Source organism: Argentina silus (assembly GCF_951799395.1).
Source record: "Argentina silus genome assembly, chromosome: 4".
NCBI classification, from domain to species: Eukaryota; Metazoa; Chordata; class Actinopteri; order Argentiniformes; family Argentinidae; genus Argentina; species Argentina silus.
Genome location: NC_139658.1, coordinates 1,337,844 through 1,357,948, shown reverse-complemented (window position 1 = coordinate 1,357,948; position 20,105 = coordinate 1,337,844). Strand labels below are relative to the sequence as shown.

The 20,105-nt window shown below is 45.4% G+C and overlaps 1 protein-coding gene across 1 annotated transcript in view; it reads right to left on the bottom strand.

Moving 5' to 3' along the window:
- Window positions 1-20,105, bottom strand: part of itpr1b (inositol 1,4,5-trisphosphate receptor, type 1b) — a gene marked incomplete at its 5' end in the record, with an annotated part of 73,556 nt that overhangs the window by 4,836 nt on the left and 48,615 nt on the right. Inside the window, 13 exons of the mRNA XM_083668224.1 lie at window positions 4,972-5,132; window positions 6,228-6,393; window positions 6,642-6,790; window positions 7,731-7,823; window positions 8,062-8,251; window positions 8,448-8,612; window positions 9,079-9,254; window positions 15,759-15,881; window positions 17,812-18,004; window positions 18,586-18,693; window positions 19,241-19,375; window positions 19,459-19,554; window positions 19,716-19,826. Coding sequence (XP_083524350.1) covers window positions 4,972-5,132; window positions 6,228-6,393; window positions 6,642-6,790; window positions 7,731-7,823; window positions 8,062-8,251; window positions 8,448-8,612; window positions 9,079-9,254; window positions 15,759-15,881; window positions 17,812-18,004; window positions 18,586-18,693; window positions 19,241-19,375; window positions 19,459-19,554; window positions 19,716-19,826 — 1,866 coding nt within the window. The remainder of the gene's footprint in view (window positions 1-4,971; window positions 5,133-6,227; window positions 6,394-6,641; window positions 6,791-7,730; window positions 7,824-8,061; window positions 8,252-8,447; window positions 8,613-9,078; window positions 9,255-15,758; window positions 15,882-17,811; window positions 18,005-18,585; window positions 18,694-19,240; window positions 19,376-19,458; window positions 19,555-19,715; window positions 19,827-20,105) is intronic.

Sequence of the window (20,105 nt, the reverse complement as noted above, 5' to 3'; positions counted from 1 at the left end):
TCCAATTCTGTGTGCATGAATTGGAGGATCCAGCCGCCGTAAAGCACCTGTAGCCTGTGTCTGTTGTGTGAGCAGCACAGCTGCAGAGCTGTAAAAGTCCCTGGGTTTCAGTGGTTCAGTCTGAGACACGGGGGCGAGGGAGGCGGCCGCAGTGGGCCATAGGCTAGTCCTGGGTCAGACGCAACAGCAGGGCAGGGGAATCACAGATCTAAGATGATGTGGCTCTCACACAGTCATTCTGAGAGGAGAAAAGGAGTACTGTGTGCATGCTCCACTTCCTGAACGCAGGGACACAAGCTGTGTGTTTACTACTAACCCCCCCCCCCCCCCCCCCCCCCCTCACCCACGCGCACACACACACGCGTGCACACACACACACACAATGTGAAAGAGAGGACTTGAGACGATGTACAGTAGCCCAATTTCCCAGGTTCTGCCCCTTTCCAAAACAGTGCAGTCTTGAGTTTGTGTCAGAATGACAGCCCCCGGCTTCTACACCCCCTCTCCTTCCCCAGTGTTTACTAGTGAAAACACTTCCAGTAAGTCTCAGACCGATGCCACGACATTAAACTCAGCTTCACACTGGTTCAATGGAAATGACGGAAGTGCATTTTTCATTATTAAAACCGCAAGGGCCATGAGAGAGAAACAGGATGCAGTGTGGTTTTAACAGCAAGACAAACGTCACAGTCAAGCCACAGGCCACCTGACATGCTGACAACCCACCACTTCTACAACTTGTGTATGCAAATGACATTAAGAACAGGAAATATGACATTTCAAAACAGACCTTGTAAACGTAGTTGCATTTTACCAAACACAAATAATTATTTATAAATTATTATCAACTGGTTTTTAATACTCAAAGCATGAATATCAGGTGGCTTGGAGCAGCAAGTGTTGGTTGCAATAATGATGAGAGCAACAGAGTCTGGTGGACCTGAATCAAGAGCCATCAATTTATGCCTTCGAGCCAACACTTCTGCCAAAGCCTGTCATTGACGTCAGTCCCAGTCATTGTAAGACTAGTGTGACTTTTACACCCCCCCTCCTCCCCCCCCCCCCCGTTCTCTCCAATCACTTCTTTACCTTAAGCAGAATAACATACAGTGCATTCGGAAAGTATTCAGACCCCTTCACTTTTTCCACATTTTGTTATGTTACAGCCTTATTCTAAAATGGATTCAATTATTTTTTTTCCTCATCAATCTACACACAATACCCCACAATTTATTAAAAATAAAAAACTTAAATATCACATTTACATTAGTATTCAGACCCTTTCCTATGACACTCGAAATTGAGCTCAAGTGCATCCTGTTTCCATTGATCATCCTTGAGATGTTTCTACGACTTGATTGGAGTCCACCTGTGGTAAATTAAATTGATTGGACATGATTTGGAACGGCACACATCTGTCTATATAAGGTCCCACAGTTGACAGTGCATAACAGAGCAAAAACCAGGCCATGAGGTTGAAGGAATTGTCCGTAGACCTCTAAGACAGGATTGTGTTGAGGCACAGATCTGGGGAAGGGTACAAACAAATTTCTGCAGTATTGAAGGTCCCCAAGAACACAGTAGCCTCCATCATTCTTAAATGGAAGAAGTTTGGAACCACCAAGAGTCTTCCTAGAGCTGATCGCCCGGCCAAACTGAGCAATTGGGGGAGAAGGGGCCATCGTCAGGGAGGTGACCAAGAATCCAATGGTCACTCTGACAGAGTTCCAGAGTTCTTCTGTGGAGATGGGAGAACCTTCCAGAAGGACAACCATCTCTGCAGCACTCCACCAATCACGCCTTTATGGTAGAGTGGCCAGACGGAAGCCACTCCTCAGTAAAAAGCATGACCGCCCGCTTTGAGTTTTCCAAAAGGCACCTAAAGTACTCTCAGACCATGAGAAACAAGATTCTCTGGTCTGATGAAACCAAGATTGAACTCTTTGGCCTGAATGCCAAGCGTCACATCTGGAGGAAACCAGGCACTACTCATCACCTGGCCAATACCATTCCTACGGTGAAGCATGGTGGTGGCAGCATCATGCTGTGGGGATGTTTTTCAGCGGCATGGACTGGGAGACTAGTGAGGATCGAGGGAAAGATGAATGGAGCAAAGTACAGAGAGATCCTAGATGAAAACCTGCTCCAGAGCGCTCAAGACCTCAGACTAGGGCAAAGGTTCACCTTCCAGCAGGACAACGACCCTAAGCACACAGCCAAGACAATGCAGGAGTGGCTTCGGGACAAGCCTCTGAATGTCCTTGAGTGGCCCAGCCAGAGCCCGGACTTGAACCCGATCGAACATCTCTGATGAAAATAGCTGTGCACCGACTCTCCCCATCCAACCTGACAAAGCTTGAGAGGATCTGCAGAGAAGAATGGGAGAAACTCCCCAAATACAGGTGTGCCAAGCTTGTAGCGTCATACCGCAGAAGACTTGAGACTGTAATCGCTGCCAAAGGTGCTTCAACAAAGTACTGAGTAAAGGGTCTGAATACTTATGTAAATGTGATAAAGTTTTTTATTTTTAATAAATTAGCAAACATTTAAAAAAAACAGTTTTGGCTTTGTCATTATGGGGTATTGTGTGTAGATTGATGAGGGGGAAAAATTAATTGAATCCATTTTAGAATAAGGCTGTAACATAACCAAATGTGGAAAAAGTGAAGGGGTCTGAATACTTTCTGAATGCACTGTACAGCATCAGAGGGACCAAGAGGGGGTAAAGGAAGTAGTACAGATCTCATGAAAACTAATATTAGGCATCATAAGGAGTCATTATTCCCTGGCAAGTGAAATGAAGAAAAGCGGATTTCATGATGAGCTCCAACATCATAGCAGGACAGGTAAAAGGGATGTGGCCCATGTATTGAAATTTGAAATGATACTGCTACAGTAGATAACAAATTCATCCTTGACGAGTGATATTACTATGTATTCTGGAGGAGTTGGGTTTGTCATACTGTATCTGTGATTTCAGTTTCTGTGACCTACTTCATGGCAGTTTGTTGAGAAAATGTTGAAACTACATTTCATCCAATTCCAGTTTTTGGGGGATATACCGCACATAACTTAATCAATACTCATTAATCCAATAACGTGCCCAGCCATCAACTAATCAATAATGAAGACTTTGTGCCATGGAAATCCCTAACAACTAAGCTCTGATGTCTGACTGTAGCTATAGTACTTGCCACAGATGACTGTCTGTGAGAGTTAGAAGATACCTCATTTGGCATCAAGTCGCTGAAGCCCAACATCAAACACTTGCATGATGCAGAGGGGTTACATTATGGCAGACTGTGTCAGTTGATGGGTCAGCAACGTCTTACTCACCATGCACATCTGCCAGAGGTCAGCTTAAACCCGCTGGCCACAACGTGTCCCCGACAAGCTCTGTTTGGCTCAGTAGGGTCAAAGGCTAATGGGAACGAGGGTTGGGGGGGGGGGGGATGCTAATCCAAAATCAGGTGATTCTTCACAAGACCCAGCAACAGCACGCCTCTGACAAAGACATGAGGCTAGGAACTGGGCCAACTGGCGCCTGATCAGAAAGTGTGTCAGAAACCAACACCAACAGAACTGCGTCAAGAAAGTAACCACGTCTGAAGCTGGGGCTTTCCTTTGACGGTTATAATTCTCCCTCGAATTACTCAAAAGCAACGGATGCCGCCCTTTAAGAAGCACACTAAGCATCTTAACAAAACCCTTATCAAGCAACACATTTTGCCTATACACTTGTTTATGTTTGTGTTGAACTTTTTTCCCTGAAAAACTTCTAGTTGAGCCTAGTCCAAATTATTATATTTTTTATTACAGATATAAACACATATGTTGAGAGAGAGGTGTGTATGTCCTTGGATGAGGAGGTCAATAGGTCTTCAGTGGAACAGCCACAAAACTTGGTATAGGAGAGTGACATGGAAAGGGTTTCTCACACTGCTAAGCAGAAATCATGAGGTTACCTCCTGGTCAGGCAGTCATCAGACAGACACGACGGAGCAGGGTGATGCTGGATAAACGCTGTGTGTGTGTGTGTGAGGGGGAATGACTAAGACGAGGCAGGGCTGCTTTTGGGGATTAACACATTCCATGCCAATGGCATGGTCTGGTTGATTTCTTAATTATCCATTCACAAATCTAACAGTTGTGATACAACTTTGGGGGTATTCTTAGTTCACAAAAGGTGGGGATTACATAATGCAGTACTGGTGCTGTGGGACAGCTGAGACAAAGACTTTGTTGTAAGATGTAAGGAAAAAGTAAGTAAACTTTCCCTGACCCGCATAACCTCATTGTTGAGGTAATTTAGATTAGTTTAAGTAATAAAGGATAACTTTAATCAAGTCTACGAACGGTGATTGCATGATCTTTTCTGAAATAAAATTTTGTAACACAGTGCTGCTTTATATTCACTCATCTTAGGAAATAAATCTTCCACTAAATCCACTCCAACCATCTAATGTTCAGTACTAAGCATAATTGTTTGAAACCTTGCCATCAGGACAAAGACTGAGGTCAGCGCATGTTGGGACACAAACAGCATTAGCAGATGAAGAACTGATATTTTTAATGTTTTATTAATCTTGAAGCTTTAGCTGGACATGGAGTATCACATTACTTTTTTTGTTGTACTGATTAACTTATTGTTTGTTAATAACTTGTGTAATAACTTGTTAATAACATATAAAATATGTTTTGTTTTTTGTACCTATTTTACTGTCTGTCATTTCATTTCCCTTCCGGGAAAAATAAAGTTATTCTAGAACTGTATCCTCAGGAGAAATAGTTGATCAAAGCCCAGTCATAGGTCAGCCTATGACATGAGCTGATGCTAAACCGTCAACTCCCTGATACCGATCTAATTGTGACCACATCCTTGCCTTTACAAATTGAATAAATCAAGAGAAGTAAAAAGTTAAGTTGAAGCTATTCTAGACGTCTTGATCCTCATACACGTAGTACTCATACCCTGATCATCTCTGCCACGTAGCTCTCTGGTCCTGTATACTCAGTGGAGTCCTTCACCTTCACCAGAACGATGAAGAACAGGTAGTGCCACATGTTGTGTTCCACTTTGATGTGCTCCTCAAACGTCACTGTCTTGTTGTCAAACTTGTCTCTCTCCAGGCCTGGAGACACACACACACACACACACATACACATATACACACACACACACATACACATATATACACACACACACACACACACACACACACACACACACACACACACACACACACACACACACACACACACAGGAACATACTGTGAAACACATGAGAAGAAATAAACAAACATATTATATGATGTAATGTAAATAAAAACATCGGCATGTGTGGCAATAGTGAGTCATGCATTAGCATTAGTCTGGTGATTGTCATGATCTTAGGCAGCATGATTCTCCAACAATAGGCTATAATGGGGAAGATCAGTCACTGGAGAAGAAGACATAACGCACTAAAGAAGAAGGGAACATAGGCAAAGGGTCTTAATGTTTGCTTCTCTATGCCTCAAAATCGTTTATTTATTTATTTCCCTTTGTATCGTTAACAATAATGTATTCTCCATTAACACCCCCTCTCACCATAACACCACCACTTACAATCAACCTAGCATTGCCTAACATTGGCTGGAAAGAATGACACAAAATTAAGAATAATAGCTAATGTACTGCTATGTGATACACTGCCATTTGCAGTGCACTTTGGGAGGAGCATTGTCTGAGTGAGTGAATGAGTGAGTGAGTGAGTGAGTGAGTGTGCTGCAGACTAATATGGTCAAGACCAGTGTGGCAACAGGAAGACCTCCTCCGCATCACCATGACTAACCATTCTGGGAAGAGGAGGCGGTGCATTGTTTACACTACCGAGCAAAACAGCCCCCATTCTGCAAACAGGCCAGTGGAGAGGCATGCAACCCTGCAGCCGCAGACTCACAGTGCAGGTTCAGACTTCCCATCTACATCTAACAACACTCTTTAATGCTCACAGCACTAATTTTCATATACTGCATATATCTCCTCTAACTCTTCTCAAACTAGGCCTGACATGGTCATATTTGCTGCACTCAGACGCCTTCAGTCCAAATGACACCAGTGTGACAGGATACAAGGATAGAACCTTAACCCACAAACTAGCCTAGCTCAGGCCAGCCCAGCCCAGCCTAGTCCAGCATAGGCCAGGGAAGCTCAGCCCAGCCCAACCCAGGCCAGGCTCTCTCACCACAGATGAAGCATGTGGTCTTGAGGACCTCCTCCTTCTTCTGTTTCTCACTCCTCAGGTCAGCGAAGGTGTCGATGATGACTCCAAAGATGAGGTTCAGGACAATAATGATGACCATGAAGAAGAAGAGAAGGTCAAAGAGAACCCTGGCAGCAAACAGGGGCTCCTGCCAGAGAGGAGAGAGGGGAAGACAAATACACCATTGAGAAACACACACATGAAAATGTAACTAAGGTAAATATTCAGGAAAACAAATAGTACTGTAGCATTTTCTTGTCAAAGAACATAAACATGCAATCTGAAATATGTACATGTAGAACATGTTTGAACATTACAATTTTAGACCGCTTCGTTGAACTGACATATAAATGGATGAGTTAATCTGAATCATCTCCTAATGATGGTGTTGCATACCTCTTTCGATGGCCTTCGCAGGACGTCCCCGACACCACCCCCACTCCTCAAGCCATGACTCAGGACAGTGACGATACACATGAGCAGACTGTCACAGCTCCTCTCCTTGTCCTCAATCACTACTGCTGATGGCTGGGTGGCTATGGCAGCTGACACACACACAAGGGCTGTCATGTTATCATGTATCACACATAGAAAACAAAGAGCATCCTCTGACACTTTACCCACACACCCTCTAACTAATTTCCACTGTTTTCTGGAGACTCGTAGACTATATCACCAACGGTAAATATACTAAAGTGCTAGAGTGCTACTATCCAATGGTGCCCACAGAAACCTCATGTAACCCTCAGTTATCATACATGAGACCTTATATCAAGGTAATTTAGTAATTTAGGACAGGGCTTAGCAAACAAAATACACTCAAAACATTAACTTAAAAGACAAGACTTTTACTCAAAATACACTTTTAAACAGACCTCCCACTGTCTCAGCACAGAACAAAAACAAGTCATCAGACTAGCATCACTAATTTGCCTGGTGGCCGAAGCCTATGTGAGGTTTGGTCTCAGGCTTACAAAGGTTGGTTAAGCACATTAAGGCAGTAGTTGGGTTCGTCTTTGATTGGAGCAAGGTCAACCGGGTTTGTTCAAATGCATGGGTCTCTGAGAGCTGCCCTCCGCACCCCCTCCGAGTGGACCCATCGACCTGCCTGTGCCTGACGGTAATTAGCCTTTGACCTCAACCCCCCTCCTCTCCCTCTTGGTCCTCCAGCAGACACATACACTCTCTCACACACACACAGTCAGGCCTGGTCTAAATCCCATGACCACCGCGCTGCCCAGATTTATGTCTCATTGGAACTATGGGACATCTCCTCCGGAGTGGAGAGGCTAACAGGGGGGGTATATGAAGAGACAGAGAAACCCCATGACATGCACACAGAAACGCACACACACACGCACTGCTATATACACGCACAAACATGCACACAGGCAAGGAACCCTTTGACACACATGCACGCACATTCACGGAACCCCTTGACACACATGCACGAACCACATGCACCTTTCCTTCTTTCACACATACCTTCCACCACAGTCTCAGTGGAGCAGTTCTCCCCGCTCTCCTTCCGACACACTCCAGCATTCAGGAACTCTCTGACCATACTGGCCCCACTCTCTGCCAAACAGGAAAACAAGTGGTCAGGAGAAACTGTCTGGGCTCAAGATAGTAAAAAGAGTCTTCCTTTGGCTGAATGTTGTCATTGCACAACTATGCAAGAGGTGGGTGAGCTTGAGGGACCATATTTGCCTATTTGCCTTGGATAGACATATTGCATGCAGCCATTCTAAATGCGACATTGAGGGTTGGGAGGGGAGAGTATGCCATTATGTTTGGGAATGTGGTTTGACCTTACCTAGTGTTTTATTGGGTATCCTGTCCACATTCAGGATGAAGTCATCCTTGAAGAAGATGTAGCCCACAATGGAGAAGAGGTAGACCAGGATGAGAGCCAGCACAGCAGTCAGCACGATGGAGCGGCCATTACGGGTCACACTCTTGATCACGTTCAGCAGTGTCTCCTCTCTGTACACCAGGTCAAAGAGCTGGAAGCAAGAGAAAGTAAGAGTTCAATGTGCGAGTGTTTGTGTGTGTGTGTATATATATATGTATGTGTGAACTGGTGAGCAAGTGAGTGAGTGAGCTCAGTGTGTGTGAGTGTGAGTGTGTGTGTGTGTGTGTGTGTGTGTGTGTGTGTCCGTGTCCCCAAAACTTCGGCCCTCCACTCCAGCTTGGTCTTACCAGTAAACTGTAGAAGAAAACGTGGACAAACACCCCCAGGCTGCAGATGATCAGGTAGAGCAGGTGGTAGAGGAACTCTACGTCCATGATCATGGCCTTGTATCCCCGTGTGAACGTCCCTCTGTTCCCCACAAAACTCATCAGGAAGATGATCTTATTGCCCACCTGAGGAACAGTGGATACCATTGAGGGAATGGCTGGGTCACAATCACTGACTGGCAAGTCAAAGAAATAAGTCAATCAGTAAGTCAACACATGCTACACACTGGCATCTATCAAGATTTTACACCCAACATATTTTGTCAACTACATCAGCAATTATGTCACATGTCCATACATGAGAAGCCATACAACCAACAGCTCTTTAACAGGCGTGTCAGTGTGTAGTTGTTCTAGCTAACACACAAGTGACAAAGCTCTATGGAATGGAATCCCATGGTGACGCACTCCACACCTATCCTCTATGAGTGACAGGGCAGGAAGAGTGATGGACCACAGGTTGAGGGCAAAGGGACTACTGGGACCCACAAAAAGACCCACAAAATTGCTTAGTCACACTTGCACATAGTATCACATGGTCCACACACACACACACACGCACACGCACACACACAGACACACACTCACTCACGTTGAAGGCCCCTAGTAGGAAGAGAGTGGGCTCCAAGCCCACAGAGAATATGAGGCGTAGAATGGTAGAGGCGATGAGCACCCGGATGCCGTGAGGCTGGGGAAGGATGATCACGATGGCCAGAGACACTAGCATGGCAGTCCACAGCAGGGCAGACAGGTGAGGCTCCAAGGTACCTGTGGGGGGGTTAGAGGGGTGAGGAGAGGGGGAAGGGAGAAAAGTTAGAGGGAGAGAGGTGGGCTTAAAACAGGCGGTGATGGTGACAGGGGATAGGGATAGGGATGTACAGTGCCTTCATTAAGTATTCACCCCCTGGAAGTTTTCCACATTTTGTTGTGTTATGTTTACAAACAAATACAAAATGAAAACTGAAATGTCTTGAGTCAATAATTATTCACCCCCTTTGCTATGATACTAAAATTAGCTCAAATGCCTAAACAAAAACTACAAACACAAAGATATTCATTTCAAAATCACATCAACTATTATCCACTCAGATGGACTCAATTTAACTGAAGAAATATTCACATTTCAGATAATTTTAGAAATGTCATGTTTCATTTGGACATTATATGATATATATATATATGATATAAATATTATATTATATTCCCAATACTTGGGAATGGTATTGGGAATATAATGCTGAAATAAGAGGACTAATTATAAAATAAGGTGTCATTCTGAATGAAAACACCATTGAATTAAAGATGAGAATATCTACTTTTACTCATAGTAATTGTTTGATTTAAAATCCAAACTGTTGGAGTATAGAGTCAAAAGAAGAAAAATGCTTCCATTTCCCAATACTTATGCAGGGCACTGCTATATGTTTGTTTTAAGATCCATATAAAATGTCTACTTGGTGCATGTACGTTTTGAACTGTTCATTACAGTTATACATACCCAAGATATGTACCATGCAAATCAATCCTGAACTGAAAGAGAAACTCAGCCAACACTACAAGCACTGACTCATCAAACTGCTTTAATTGACTTATCATAGATGACAACACATTGAGCTACACTAACAAGCAGCATACAGTATCTTCTACACAGCCTCCAGTGTGTGATATCCCTCTGCAGTAGCTTCACCTGTTGAACATGCTCAGGCACATTTTCCAGGTACAGTGTGGAAAGTGTGACACATCTGAATGTGTTGTGGCTAACTAAGGTTTTATCAGGAGCTTACCCGGCACTAAGGTTAGTGGCTAAGTCCCAGCTCTATGAAAAACAAGGACACAGTGAAAGGGTGATTGTGTTTTGTTTTGTGGAGTGTGTGTGTGTGTGTGTGTGTGTGTGTGTGTGTGTGTCAAGCTGAAAACGAGGTCAGCCGGGTTTGCCGTGTATCCACTTCAGGGGCCCCAACACAGGCGAGATTTGAGTGGCCTCCCGCCTCCCGTCAGCCCCCTTCTCCTCTCCTCTCCATGCAGAGATCACATGACAGGTGATCGTTACATAACCCCGGCCACTAAAAATACCACTGGCTCTTGAGAAATTCATGAGGGATGGTCTGGGAGTGATCCCAGGTCTGCAGGCTGATGGCACGCCAGGGGAGCTGGACTCTTGACTGCTGCCCAGTGCAGAGCAGACACCACAGGCTGAGCTGGGCTGGACGTCACAGGCCTTCTCTCCAAACCCCCATTCATCTCTCTAGTCGAAAAGATTCCACTAGCTACAGGAGCAGGGTGAGAGCAGAATACAGTACAGCAGCCACTATTAACTCTTTCTCCACCCACATGGTCTGATATTAAACAGGAATATCCTCCTCGTTTGAATGGCAAAACAGGACATTGCTTTGTTCCATGTCTAAGTTGGGCCAAACTCCCTCCTATATGCTACTGTCATGCCAGCCACCGTATCTTCCCAATGCATTGAAAGGCGGCACCATACTGAACTAATGTCAGTGCGCTTATGTTATTTCCATGGTCACATTCCAACAGTGCCTGTCAGATGGTGGAGAGTAATATACTAACCCTAACCCCGAGACCTCTTCTCCCCAGCTACCCCCCTGTACAAAATTAGCCTACTGGCATTACGACTGCCAATGGCCCCTGGTGTGAGCATTGATTACTTTGTCTTATGATGACTGTTGGATAGATGATTCACTTACTTAAACAAATGTATTGTTGTACGTCGCTTTGGATAAAGGCATCTGCTAAATGCCATAAATGTAAATGTAAAATGTAAAGGGTAGAGGGCCAACATAATGCAGCTGGAGCAGGAAGACCTGTGCCTCTTCAGACACACCTCTCTGAGTGGGAGGTGTGAGGCAGACTGGGATGAGCATGCTCCACCAAGGCTGCTGGGCTTTTTATGACTAGTTGTATAGGACTGTACTGCTGAGCACTCTGCAAGGCTCACAGCTGTACACAGATAAACCACCCATAGGAGGAACAGAGATTGAGTGTATTACAAATGAGTTTCACATGAATCTCACATCTACCTGCACCAATTATCCCTCATGGGTGTCCATGGACTTTGTTTTGTCTATAACAATCATAAGCCCAATCCCTGTACACTTAAATCACGCAGTCTCCAAACAAGTACTTAGGACAGTGTGCGCCACAGAGGACACAGTCATGTCCAGGCTGTACAACTTTTGAAAGGTATGTGGAGAAGCCCAGCTGGCTGTGGCATATACCTCTGAAACAGAGACACCCTTACACAGGGCCCCCAACACCGCCAACCCGTGGGTGGAGTGCGCCCAGACATCCAAAGGGGGCTGCAATCCCTGACAATTGTAAGCCTCAACAATGGCCCCCACAATCCAATGGGAGAGGCGCTGTGAAGACAGAGCCCTACCCTTTGGCAGGGTTCCGAAAGCCGGACTAAATGGCAGAGATAGCAGCCTGTTACCTGTATGTCTAAACTGTGGAGAAGGCTTTGCCCTTATCGAGCAGGTCTTGTAAGAAGGAAAAGATCGCAGAAGTAAGGCTCTAAAAGGGAGCTCTCACACCACACCTCAAACAGCCTCCATTTCAGGTTGTAAAGATCTATGGTGGATGGTACCCTTGCAAACTGAATCATGACAATCACTTTCGAAGGGGGGACTTCCGAGTCTAGGTTGGACCTTTCATGAGCTAAACCCATGAATACATCAGCTCGGGATGAGGGTGGAACATTGGCCCTGCACTTGAGATAATAAGTCCCTGCAGAGCGGGAGGCACCATGGGGTGCTTAGAGTAGTTGGGCTATCCACAACCTCAAAGGTCTCCCGGGCCAATTTGGGGCTATCAGGAGAAAGGACAAACCGTTCACTCTCACTCACCTCATCCCTGAAGTCTGGAGTCACAACCCTTCCCTCAAGGACTCGCTGCATAGGGGAGCCCCAGAACCGGGTCTCTCCACCATGCCAGTGCTTCCAAACACTATGTCGACACGAGCACTCGTGGACACGGTGAAGACACTCAGAGCTGAAAGTTTCACATGTGGAAGGAGGTCAAGCTGAACAAGCAGCTACTGTGACAGCAGTATCGCAGTGTGATCTGCTGCCTGTGCCTTGCAGTCTGTGCCTACGAGCCAATCGTCTATATACACACGAGAATCTGAATGCCTCTCCCAAACAGGGTGGCAATGGCGGCTTTGACACATTTTGTGAATGTCCTTTGGGCCAGGGACAGACCGAATGGTAGAGTCTAGTGTTCGTAAGGCACTCCCAAGCGGGCGAGTCTCAGAAACCTTCCGTGTGTCAGACAAATCTTGATGTGGAAATACACATCCTCGTGTAGATGGTGAAGCCAGGGGTAGACTGAGCATGTGCCTATGTGCTCCTAAAGAGGTCGCAACCAAGGTTGTTTGCGCCAGGGAAACCTTTATTGCAGTATAAGGTGCCAGCCCATCCCAGCATAAGGGAGCCTGAGCACTGCTGTCTAATAAAGGTGAAGTTCAGCCGGGGTGTGGTCATGTACTGGAGATTCTGTGAGCCCACAGTCTCGTAGGAACCCCGCACTGGTTGGCTTCTGGGCACAGCAGAGGCACCAGCCATCGAGTCGAGATAATCGGCCAGCGAAGCATCCATCAGAGGCAGATTAGGCCATCCAGCCTTCTCTTCTTGGCTGGGAATGGCTGCTTACACCATGACTTGATAGCAGAGGCATTTGTTGAAGATGGGCACATGCTGGCACGCGAACGGGAGGTCACCATGCAGGATGATCCCGTCTAGCCTCATCCTCTTGGGTGGTGGCAGGGCCCAGGGGAGCTCAAGTTTGAGCTTGGAGGAGGCTCTGTGGACAGGAGTGGAAAGGATAAAATGGGCACACTTGCTCTCTGCATTCTATAGGAGGTATATTATGCGTCTCATATAAATTATAGGGGAAAGACTTCCAGACTCAAACAACGCACCAATTTCCATGCCAGTTCTTGGCAGAGCCAGTCCTTGGATGGGCGGTAGGCGGGGCCATCTGCTTGCAAGCGTCACCGGCCTGTACCAGGCGTGATTGTATAGGGGTCTTCAGCAAACAGATACACTCCTTTCCAGCACCGAGGAAGTTCAAACAAAAGGAACTGCGCTGCTTGACCCCAGAGTGCATGTCCCATAGTGAGGGGCTGAACCGAGTCGACTGAAAGAAAACTGTATTTTTCATTAAAGGATAAAATACAATCTCAATGTTATACGTCCACAAAATACTACAAGACCATTTACAAGCAATGGTCCAAAGTAAATCTGTGTGTGTCAAAGATTCACTACTGAGTAATAACAATGCCTGAGAGTTTACCCACACAATGGCTACATCGTTAAGCTGACATCACTTGTCCTCGGATGACCCACTGAGTCTGATGCTAAGCTAGCTGAAGACCTTTGACACTGGAAACCACATGAAAGTGTTTAGCTCTAAGCTAACAACTTTTTTTTCCCTCCTTTCCAGCACTGAGGAAGTTCAAACAAAAGGGACTGCACTGCTTGACCCCAGACAGAACAATTGAAAGTGTATACGAGTCACAATGTGTGTCTTCTCCATGCAACCCTGCACGGGAACAATAGAGGCCTTAATGGCTGTGGCTTTGCACACCACCACAGAATAATACTGCTCTCAGGCAGGAGAGAGAGAGCGAGAGACATAAACAGTTTTCCCCTGGAAATTGACAACCATTGTGAAATTGGAAGCAACATTCTTTCAAACTAAATAAAAAAAATATGAATAAATATTGGTGCATTTACACCAAGTGCACCATCATATCTTGTGACTGTGCACAAGACAGATTTTCTTGACCTAAGGCAGCAACCTTATGACAGGCTATAGTCTGGTCAGGCCCAGGGTGATAATGCCAGGTTAGATGTCAGGGGCAGGTTTAATACACTGACCCTATCAGAGGTAACAATGTCTACTACACATTGGTTTCTGTATTAATTTGTACTGTGCCAGGTAAGATGACTACAAACATATTCTTATTTCCTCTGCTTTGGTTATCTAATAGAACATGAGCAATAAGCAGTTTGAAAAGAGGGATGGGTTGGGAGTTATGTAACAACAGCCTATGAAGTAAGAGAGCTGACAGGGACTCTGACTGTTTGTTATCGGGTAGGTGTCACTTTTCAGAGTAGCCCAAACACTGTGGCCAGTGCTCTGGTGTTAGGTTTCCTGCCAGGCTGCCTGGCCTTATGTGGTGATCACAAGGAGCCACTCACACACACACACACACACACGCACACACACGCACACACACGCACACACAGGCACACACAGGCACACACAGGCACACACAGGCACACACAGGCACACACAGGCACACACAGGCACACACAGGCACACACAGGCACACACACTTAATTAACAGGAGTGACAGACACAGACACAGGCCAGAGGATCCTGAGTGAAGAATCACTGAAGGCAGGAGTCTGGTAACATGTTAAGTAATGTGTACGTGTTAAGCTCGAACACAGTATCAATAATCAGGACAGGTCTGATTGAGGGCACATCCGATCAAACATACATTTAGCAATGGCAGTGAGTGAGAGATCAGTGCGATCAGATTGGATTTCATTAGAAACAGATCTCAGGGTGTGATGAGATTCACATTGGTTTGGGAGGTGTGATGCTACACCCAAACCACATGCAGAGGGGGAGGAACCCAAAGCACTAGCATATTCTCATTGAGAGAGCTGAGAGACATTTTAATACAAGGTAAGTTGATAGTGAAATCATGGAGTTAGTTAATTGTGTTATGGTGTTAACATAACATAGTTTACCTCAGAAAAATAGCATTACAAACATGTTTATAACTGTAGGTCAAGTAATACTAAGCATGAGCAAATCAGCATGAGCGTGCTAAATGACATTGTACAGTATGGCAGAGTTGAATCACAAGACCTGAACAAAAAGCTGAAAAACAGCGGTGACCCACTTTATACCTCATTCAACTTCCCAAACAGCTTGTGGTTGTGTGTAATGTGCATTGTAATGTCGTTCCCCCTCGCTTTAATGGCATGCGTTGGTGTCATTTGCTCCCATTTCCTGTTTTGCAACAGTCACGCATGAGGTATGAAGCACAGGACATGTACACACATACAGAGATCAGCCGTCAATCTGCACAGATATCCTGCTGATTACTCAACTGAGTGATAGAGAGAGGTGGGGGAGGAGGAGGGGAAGAGAGAGAGAGAGAGAGAGAGAGAGAGAGAGAGAGAGAGAGAGAGAGAGAGAGAGAGAGAGAGAGAGAGAGAGAGCGAGCTCACTGACCTCCACGGATGCCCTCCAGAGGGTAGAAGAAGGCCACCAGCAGGTTCATGAGCACGGCCAGGTTGAAGGAGATGCTGCTCCAGAAGGACATATTGCGGGAGCACCAGTACAGAATGGGCTGGGCTGCAGGAAAAGGGTACGAGCGCAACACAGGTCAATACAGTGTCAAACAGAACAACATCCCTCTTGAAACGTTGCATTCATTACTAGACCACTACACCACACTGCATTCCTCAAGAGAACACATCACAGGAGATGCACATACAACTAGAGTAGCTCTACTGTGTACGGCAACACATTCAACAGTGCATTCAATGAAGGATTTCCACTAATACACAATGCAGAAGTTCTTAACATGTAGCAAGAGCTAATTCTGGTCAAATGCTGGTAAAACCTAAGACACATACCACCAGGTGTTTGAAAATATCTTATTGTTTGATATTTTTGAGGGGGGAGGGGACTTCTAAGAGGCATTATTGTGTTGAGTAGCCCCTGAATACCAGTTACTGTTTGAGGCAAGGCTCGTCTCATCTGGAACTTAGCTTTGGTGTTGACAATTGGTTGCAGCAGATACACTCCAGTGACACATATCTTATGAATTATTCTACAGCAAGAAGTTATGTTTTTGCCTTGTTTTTTTTTTTTTTTTCCTTTTCTCTGGAACCAGAGTTGTCTCCTTGTTGACAGATTGCATGCAAAGTTCAAGAGACAATTTATTTCCACATGTATCTAAATTGAGCTCCATTTGAAACTAGAATTAACTCAAGAAGACCTAACATAAAGGAGGGGTTAGACGGTCAATTTATACGCATCACATTTCTATTTAACAACAAGGCAAAAACGTAACATGTGCAAAACAATTTTTCATGCTTTTTGTTGGTGTATATCAATGCTATGGGATGATTTAGGAGCGTGTCTAGCCATTGACCCTAGGATTTGAAGTCAACATAGGATGCTCATCCCCACCCACCAACCCCCTCCCAAGCCAAACCTAGAATATGCTCTGCTACCCACATGGCCACTGGTCAGGGGGTTGATGTCATGACCACTGCTATTTTAGTAACGCTGGATTTTTATTTAAAAAGAGGAACTGAAGGTGGAGGACTTTTATAAACAGAAGGCCACTGCACTCATGACATGAGGTTGGCACCAACAGAACAACATGGCCGCTTCACTGTGCTGAATCATTCAGATAAGAGGCGGTCGGTCACGTGTTATCAGAGTGCAGAGAGAGACCCCTCTTGCAGAGCTGGACAGGCAAAAACAGGCTCCATTGAGGAAACAAAGACTGCAGTCATACTGTACTCTACCACGGGCTAAAGGATCAGGAGCCAGGGTGTCAACAAGACACGCCCTACTGAGGGTGTAGTATCTGGGATGTTGGGTGGATTTGGGAATAATGGTATTATTCATCTTAGCATGAGTTAGGATGAAGATGACCTGTCTTCAGATAATGGTATTTCTTTACTTCACATGACTCACAGGCTTTAAAACTGTTTGTAAACAGCTCGTTTCATTGTCTAAGGCAATGTCCCTCATCTTAAACTCACTATACTTTTCTGAAGATGTAGTTTAAAGCTTTGTTGATCTCTTCACCCCAGCAACTCAAAAGTCTCCAGTCCCCATGCTATGCCCCTAGGACCTCAAGTCGGACGGGGAGAGACAAGTACAGTAGTTGCTTGTGCATTCGTAAGGAAACAGTGGTATATATATGGGCGTGAAGATGTGTCATTAAAATGTTCCTACACACCCACATATTTGACAATTCTTTCTCTGCGTTGCGTCACTCATTCAAACCTTACATTGCAGATATATCAGCCTTTATCAACGTTATATTATCTTGTCTAACTTATCAGGTTTACATGCCCTCTCCCCTCCCTTCCCTCCAGGGTTCAGGGGTGAGTCCCAAACAGGCCTGGGGGGCCGCCTCCTGAGGGGCCTGGGAGGGGGGGCAGGGAGGGGTGAGGGTGTGTAAAGCAGTTACTAGTATAGAAAGGTAGGGAGAAGGACGCACAGGGAACCGTGTTTGCGTTACCAGTAGCCTCTTGAGTACCTCGCAGCTTCTTCTGCCAGTTCATCTCGTTGAAGAGGTCATCGGAGCGCAGGAAGAAGTCGTTGATCTTGCTGCCCTGCTCATCACGCTCTGTGGTGTAGTACACCCGCAGCTTGGACTCGCTGGTGAGGAACTCACAGATGTTGGGCACGGGGAAGACTATCTGCTCCATGGTGCGATCCAGCCGCACGATCTGAACACAACCACAGCGCTGCCCATCACAGACCCTCTCTCTCTTGGTGGTGACGGGCAACTTTTGTTGGTAAACCCTGGTCTGAGTAGGCCCCAAACCTAATTAAGGTTGGGACCTCACCTTGTATAACGGCTATAGGTTTAACTAGACCATAATAGGGTATAAAATAGAGAGTCGAAATAGGGGTTGTTTTCATGTACTGTACTTTACTGTTTGTTTGTTCTACACAGCACCTGACAAGCTTTTTTGATAAGCTCTTCCTCATTTGAGGTTTTGCGAACAGACAGCATTCTTTCCCTCTCTTGGGCACACAATAGAACTTATGCAAACATGCCATGGGTGCCATAGAAGCAGGCCAAGAAAAACAAAACCGTCACATGCCTAGTGTAAACATAAATGTCAAAAACATAGTACTATGTTGCAATCCACCAGAGGTAACATACAGGTAATCAAATGGAAATTAGATAGTGAAAACCCATTGGTCCCAGTTTCACATAACCTCAATGCAGGGAGAGGTAACTGTCAGGACAAGGTCAGAGCCACAATGGCTGTCAGCTATAACATGAACTACAATGACTGACCTCAATCTGAGCTGTGTGCTTGGCATAAAACTCCAGAGCCTCATCCCCCTCCCCATAGGTCCCTCCGTGCTTCAACATGGCCTGCAGCTCTTTGTTATGGCGGGCCAGCTGAAACAACAACAACATTTCTTGTCAATAATCAACAGAGCAATATCCATGTCAAAGTCACCAACCCCATTGTTTTGGTTGCTAATGTCCCTTAGTGTAAGCTGATATTTCTGACAGGTGTTATGCAACGTGCTTGGAGATCTGAGAGTTCCTCTAACTACCTTGTGGGTGTGTGTTAGCAGGGATACTGTAGGGGAGGAGACGAGTGATTGATACTAGAGTAGTTTAGTACAGGTTGTGTTTCACAGTACTGTACAGTACATGTCACTGTAAGTCTTTGTTCTCTAATTACAGGATGCACTCTGTTTACCCACTAGTCTGCAGGGCATCATGCTTGTGCATCAACATTGGAATTTAACTTCTGTTTACCTAGATCATCACTTGAATAGACACGTCACCTTTAGAGCTGGATTCTGCCTCAGGGAGGTTAGGGAGGAGGCGAGAAGTGCAGGGTTCTGATGTAATGCACCTATAGGATCTATAGGGGCTGACAGGGGTATGGGGGTGTGGATGCTGCTATAGTGGTGTTGCATAGTAAAAAGCCTACCTGATGGGCCAGGATATAGATGTTGTGTCCCACGTTCCGAGGAGAGGCCGCATGCTCTTCCTCCTCATGCTCATCTTCCTCAGGCTCCTCTACCTCCACCTCCCCCTGCATGAAGGCCTTCTTTATCACCTCCACCTGGGAGAGACAAGACCATTAAATAACATCCCCTAGATGTTGTGCCCTGGGCCATACACTTATGTACAGTAGCTGCCACTCACCAACTCTTTGGGTCTCATATTGTATAGTATCCTCTCAGCATTCTCACTGTCATGGCGACTCTCCATAATGGCTAGAAGGAGCTTAGAGGCATTATTCTGGAAGAGAGAGAGAGAGACGAAAGGGGGAGACAGAATAGCAACTGTACTTTTGAGAGCTGGTGGTCAAAACACATTGAAACAAAGAGAGACCAAAGAAGAATACCCATGAGAACAGTGAAAAACATAGAACGTTCAAAAGATTAATCAATTGATCTCACCTTGAGTTTCAGCACCAGGTCCATACTCTTCTTGCCCAGGGGGTTGATGTCATTCAGGATCAGAGCAATGATGATGTCAATACCATTGCATTCATGAGTGGCAATGCAGTTCTGGGAAAGAAACATGAAGGACATATTTGATTTCTTCCATGGCAATAAAGTGACAATGTTTTTAGAGTTGAGTCAAAATACCTCCAGATTAACCACAACTATGGACATTGGACAATGGTCTTTGTGGAGTCTGAACTGATCCTGTGGTGTTTGGAGAGTTAATTTCCTCTCATTTTGCACATTTTGTCCTACAGAGCCAGTGCTTGTTAGGCAGCAAGGCTTCACGCTTGCCATGAAGTGACCCCTCAGCAACAGGGTGTGACCATCATGTGAGAAAAG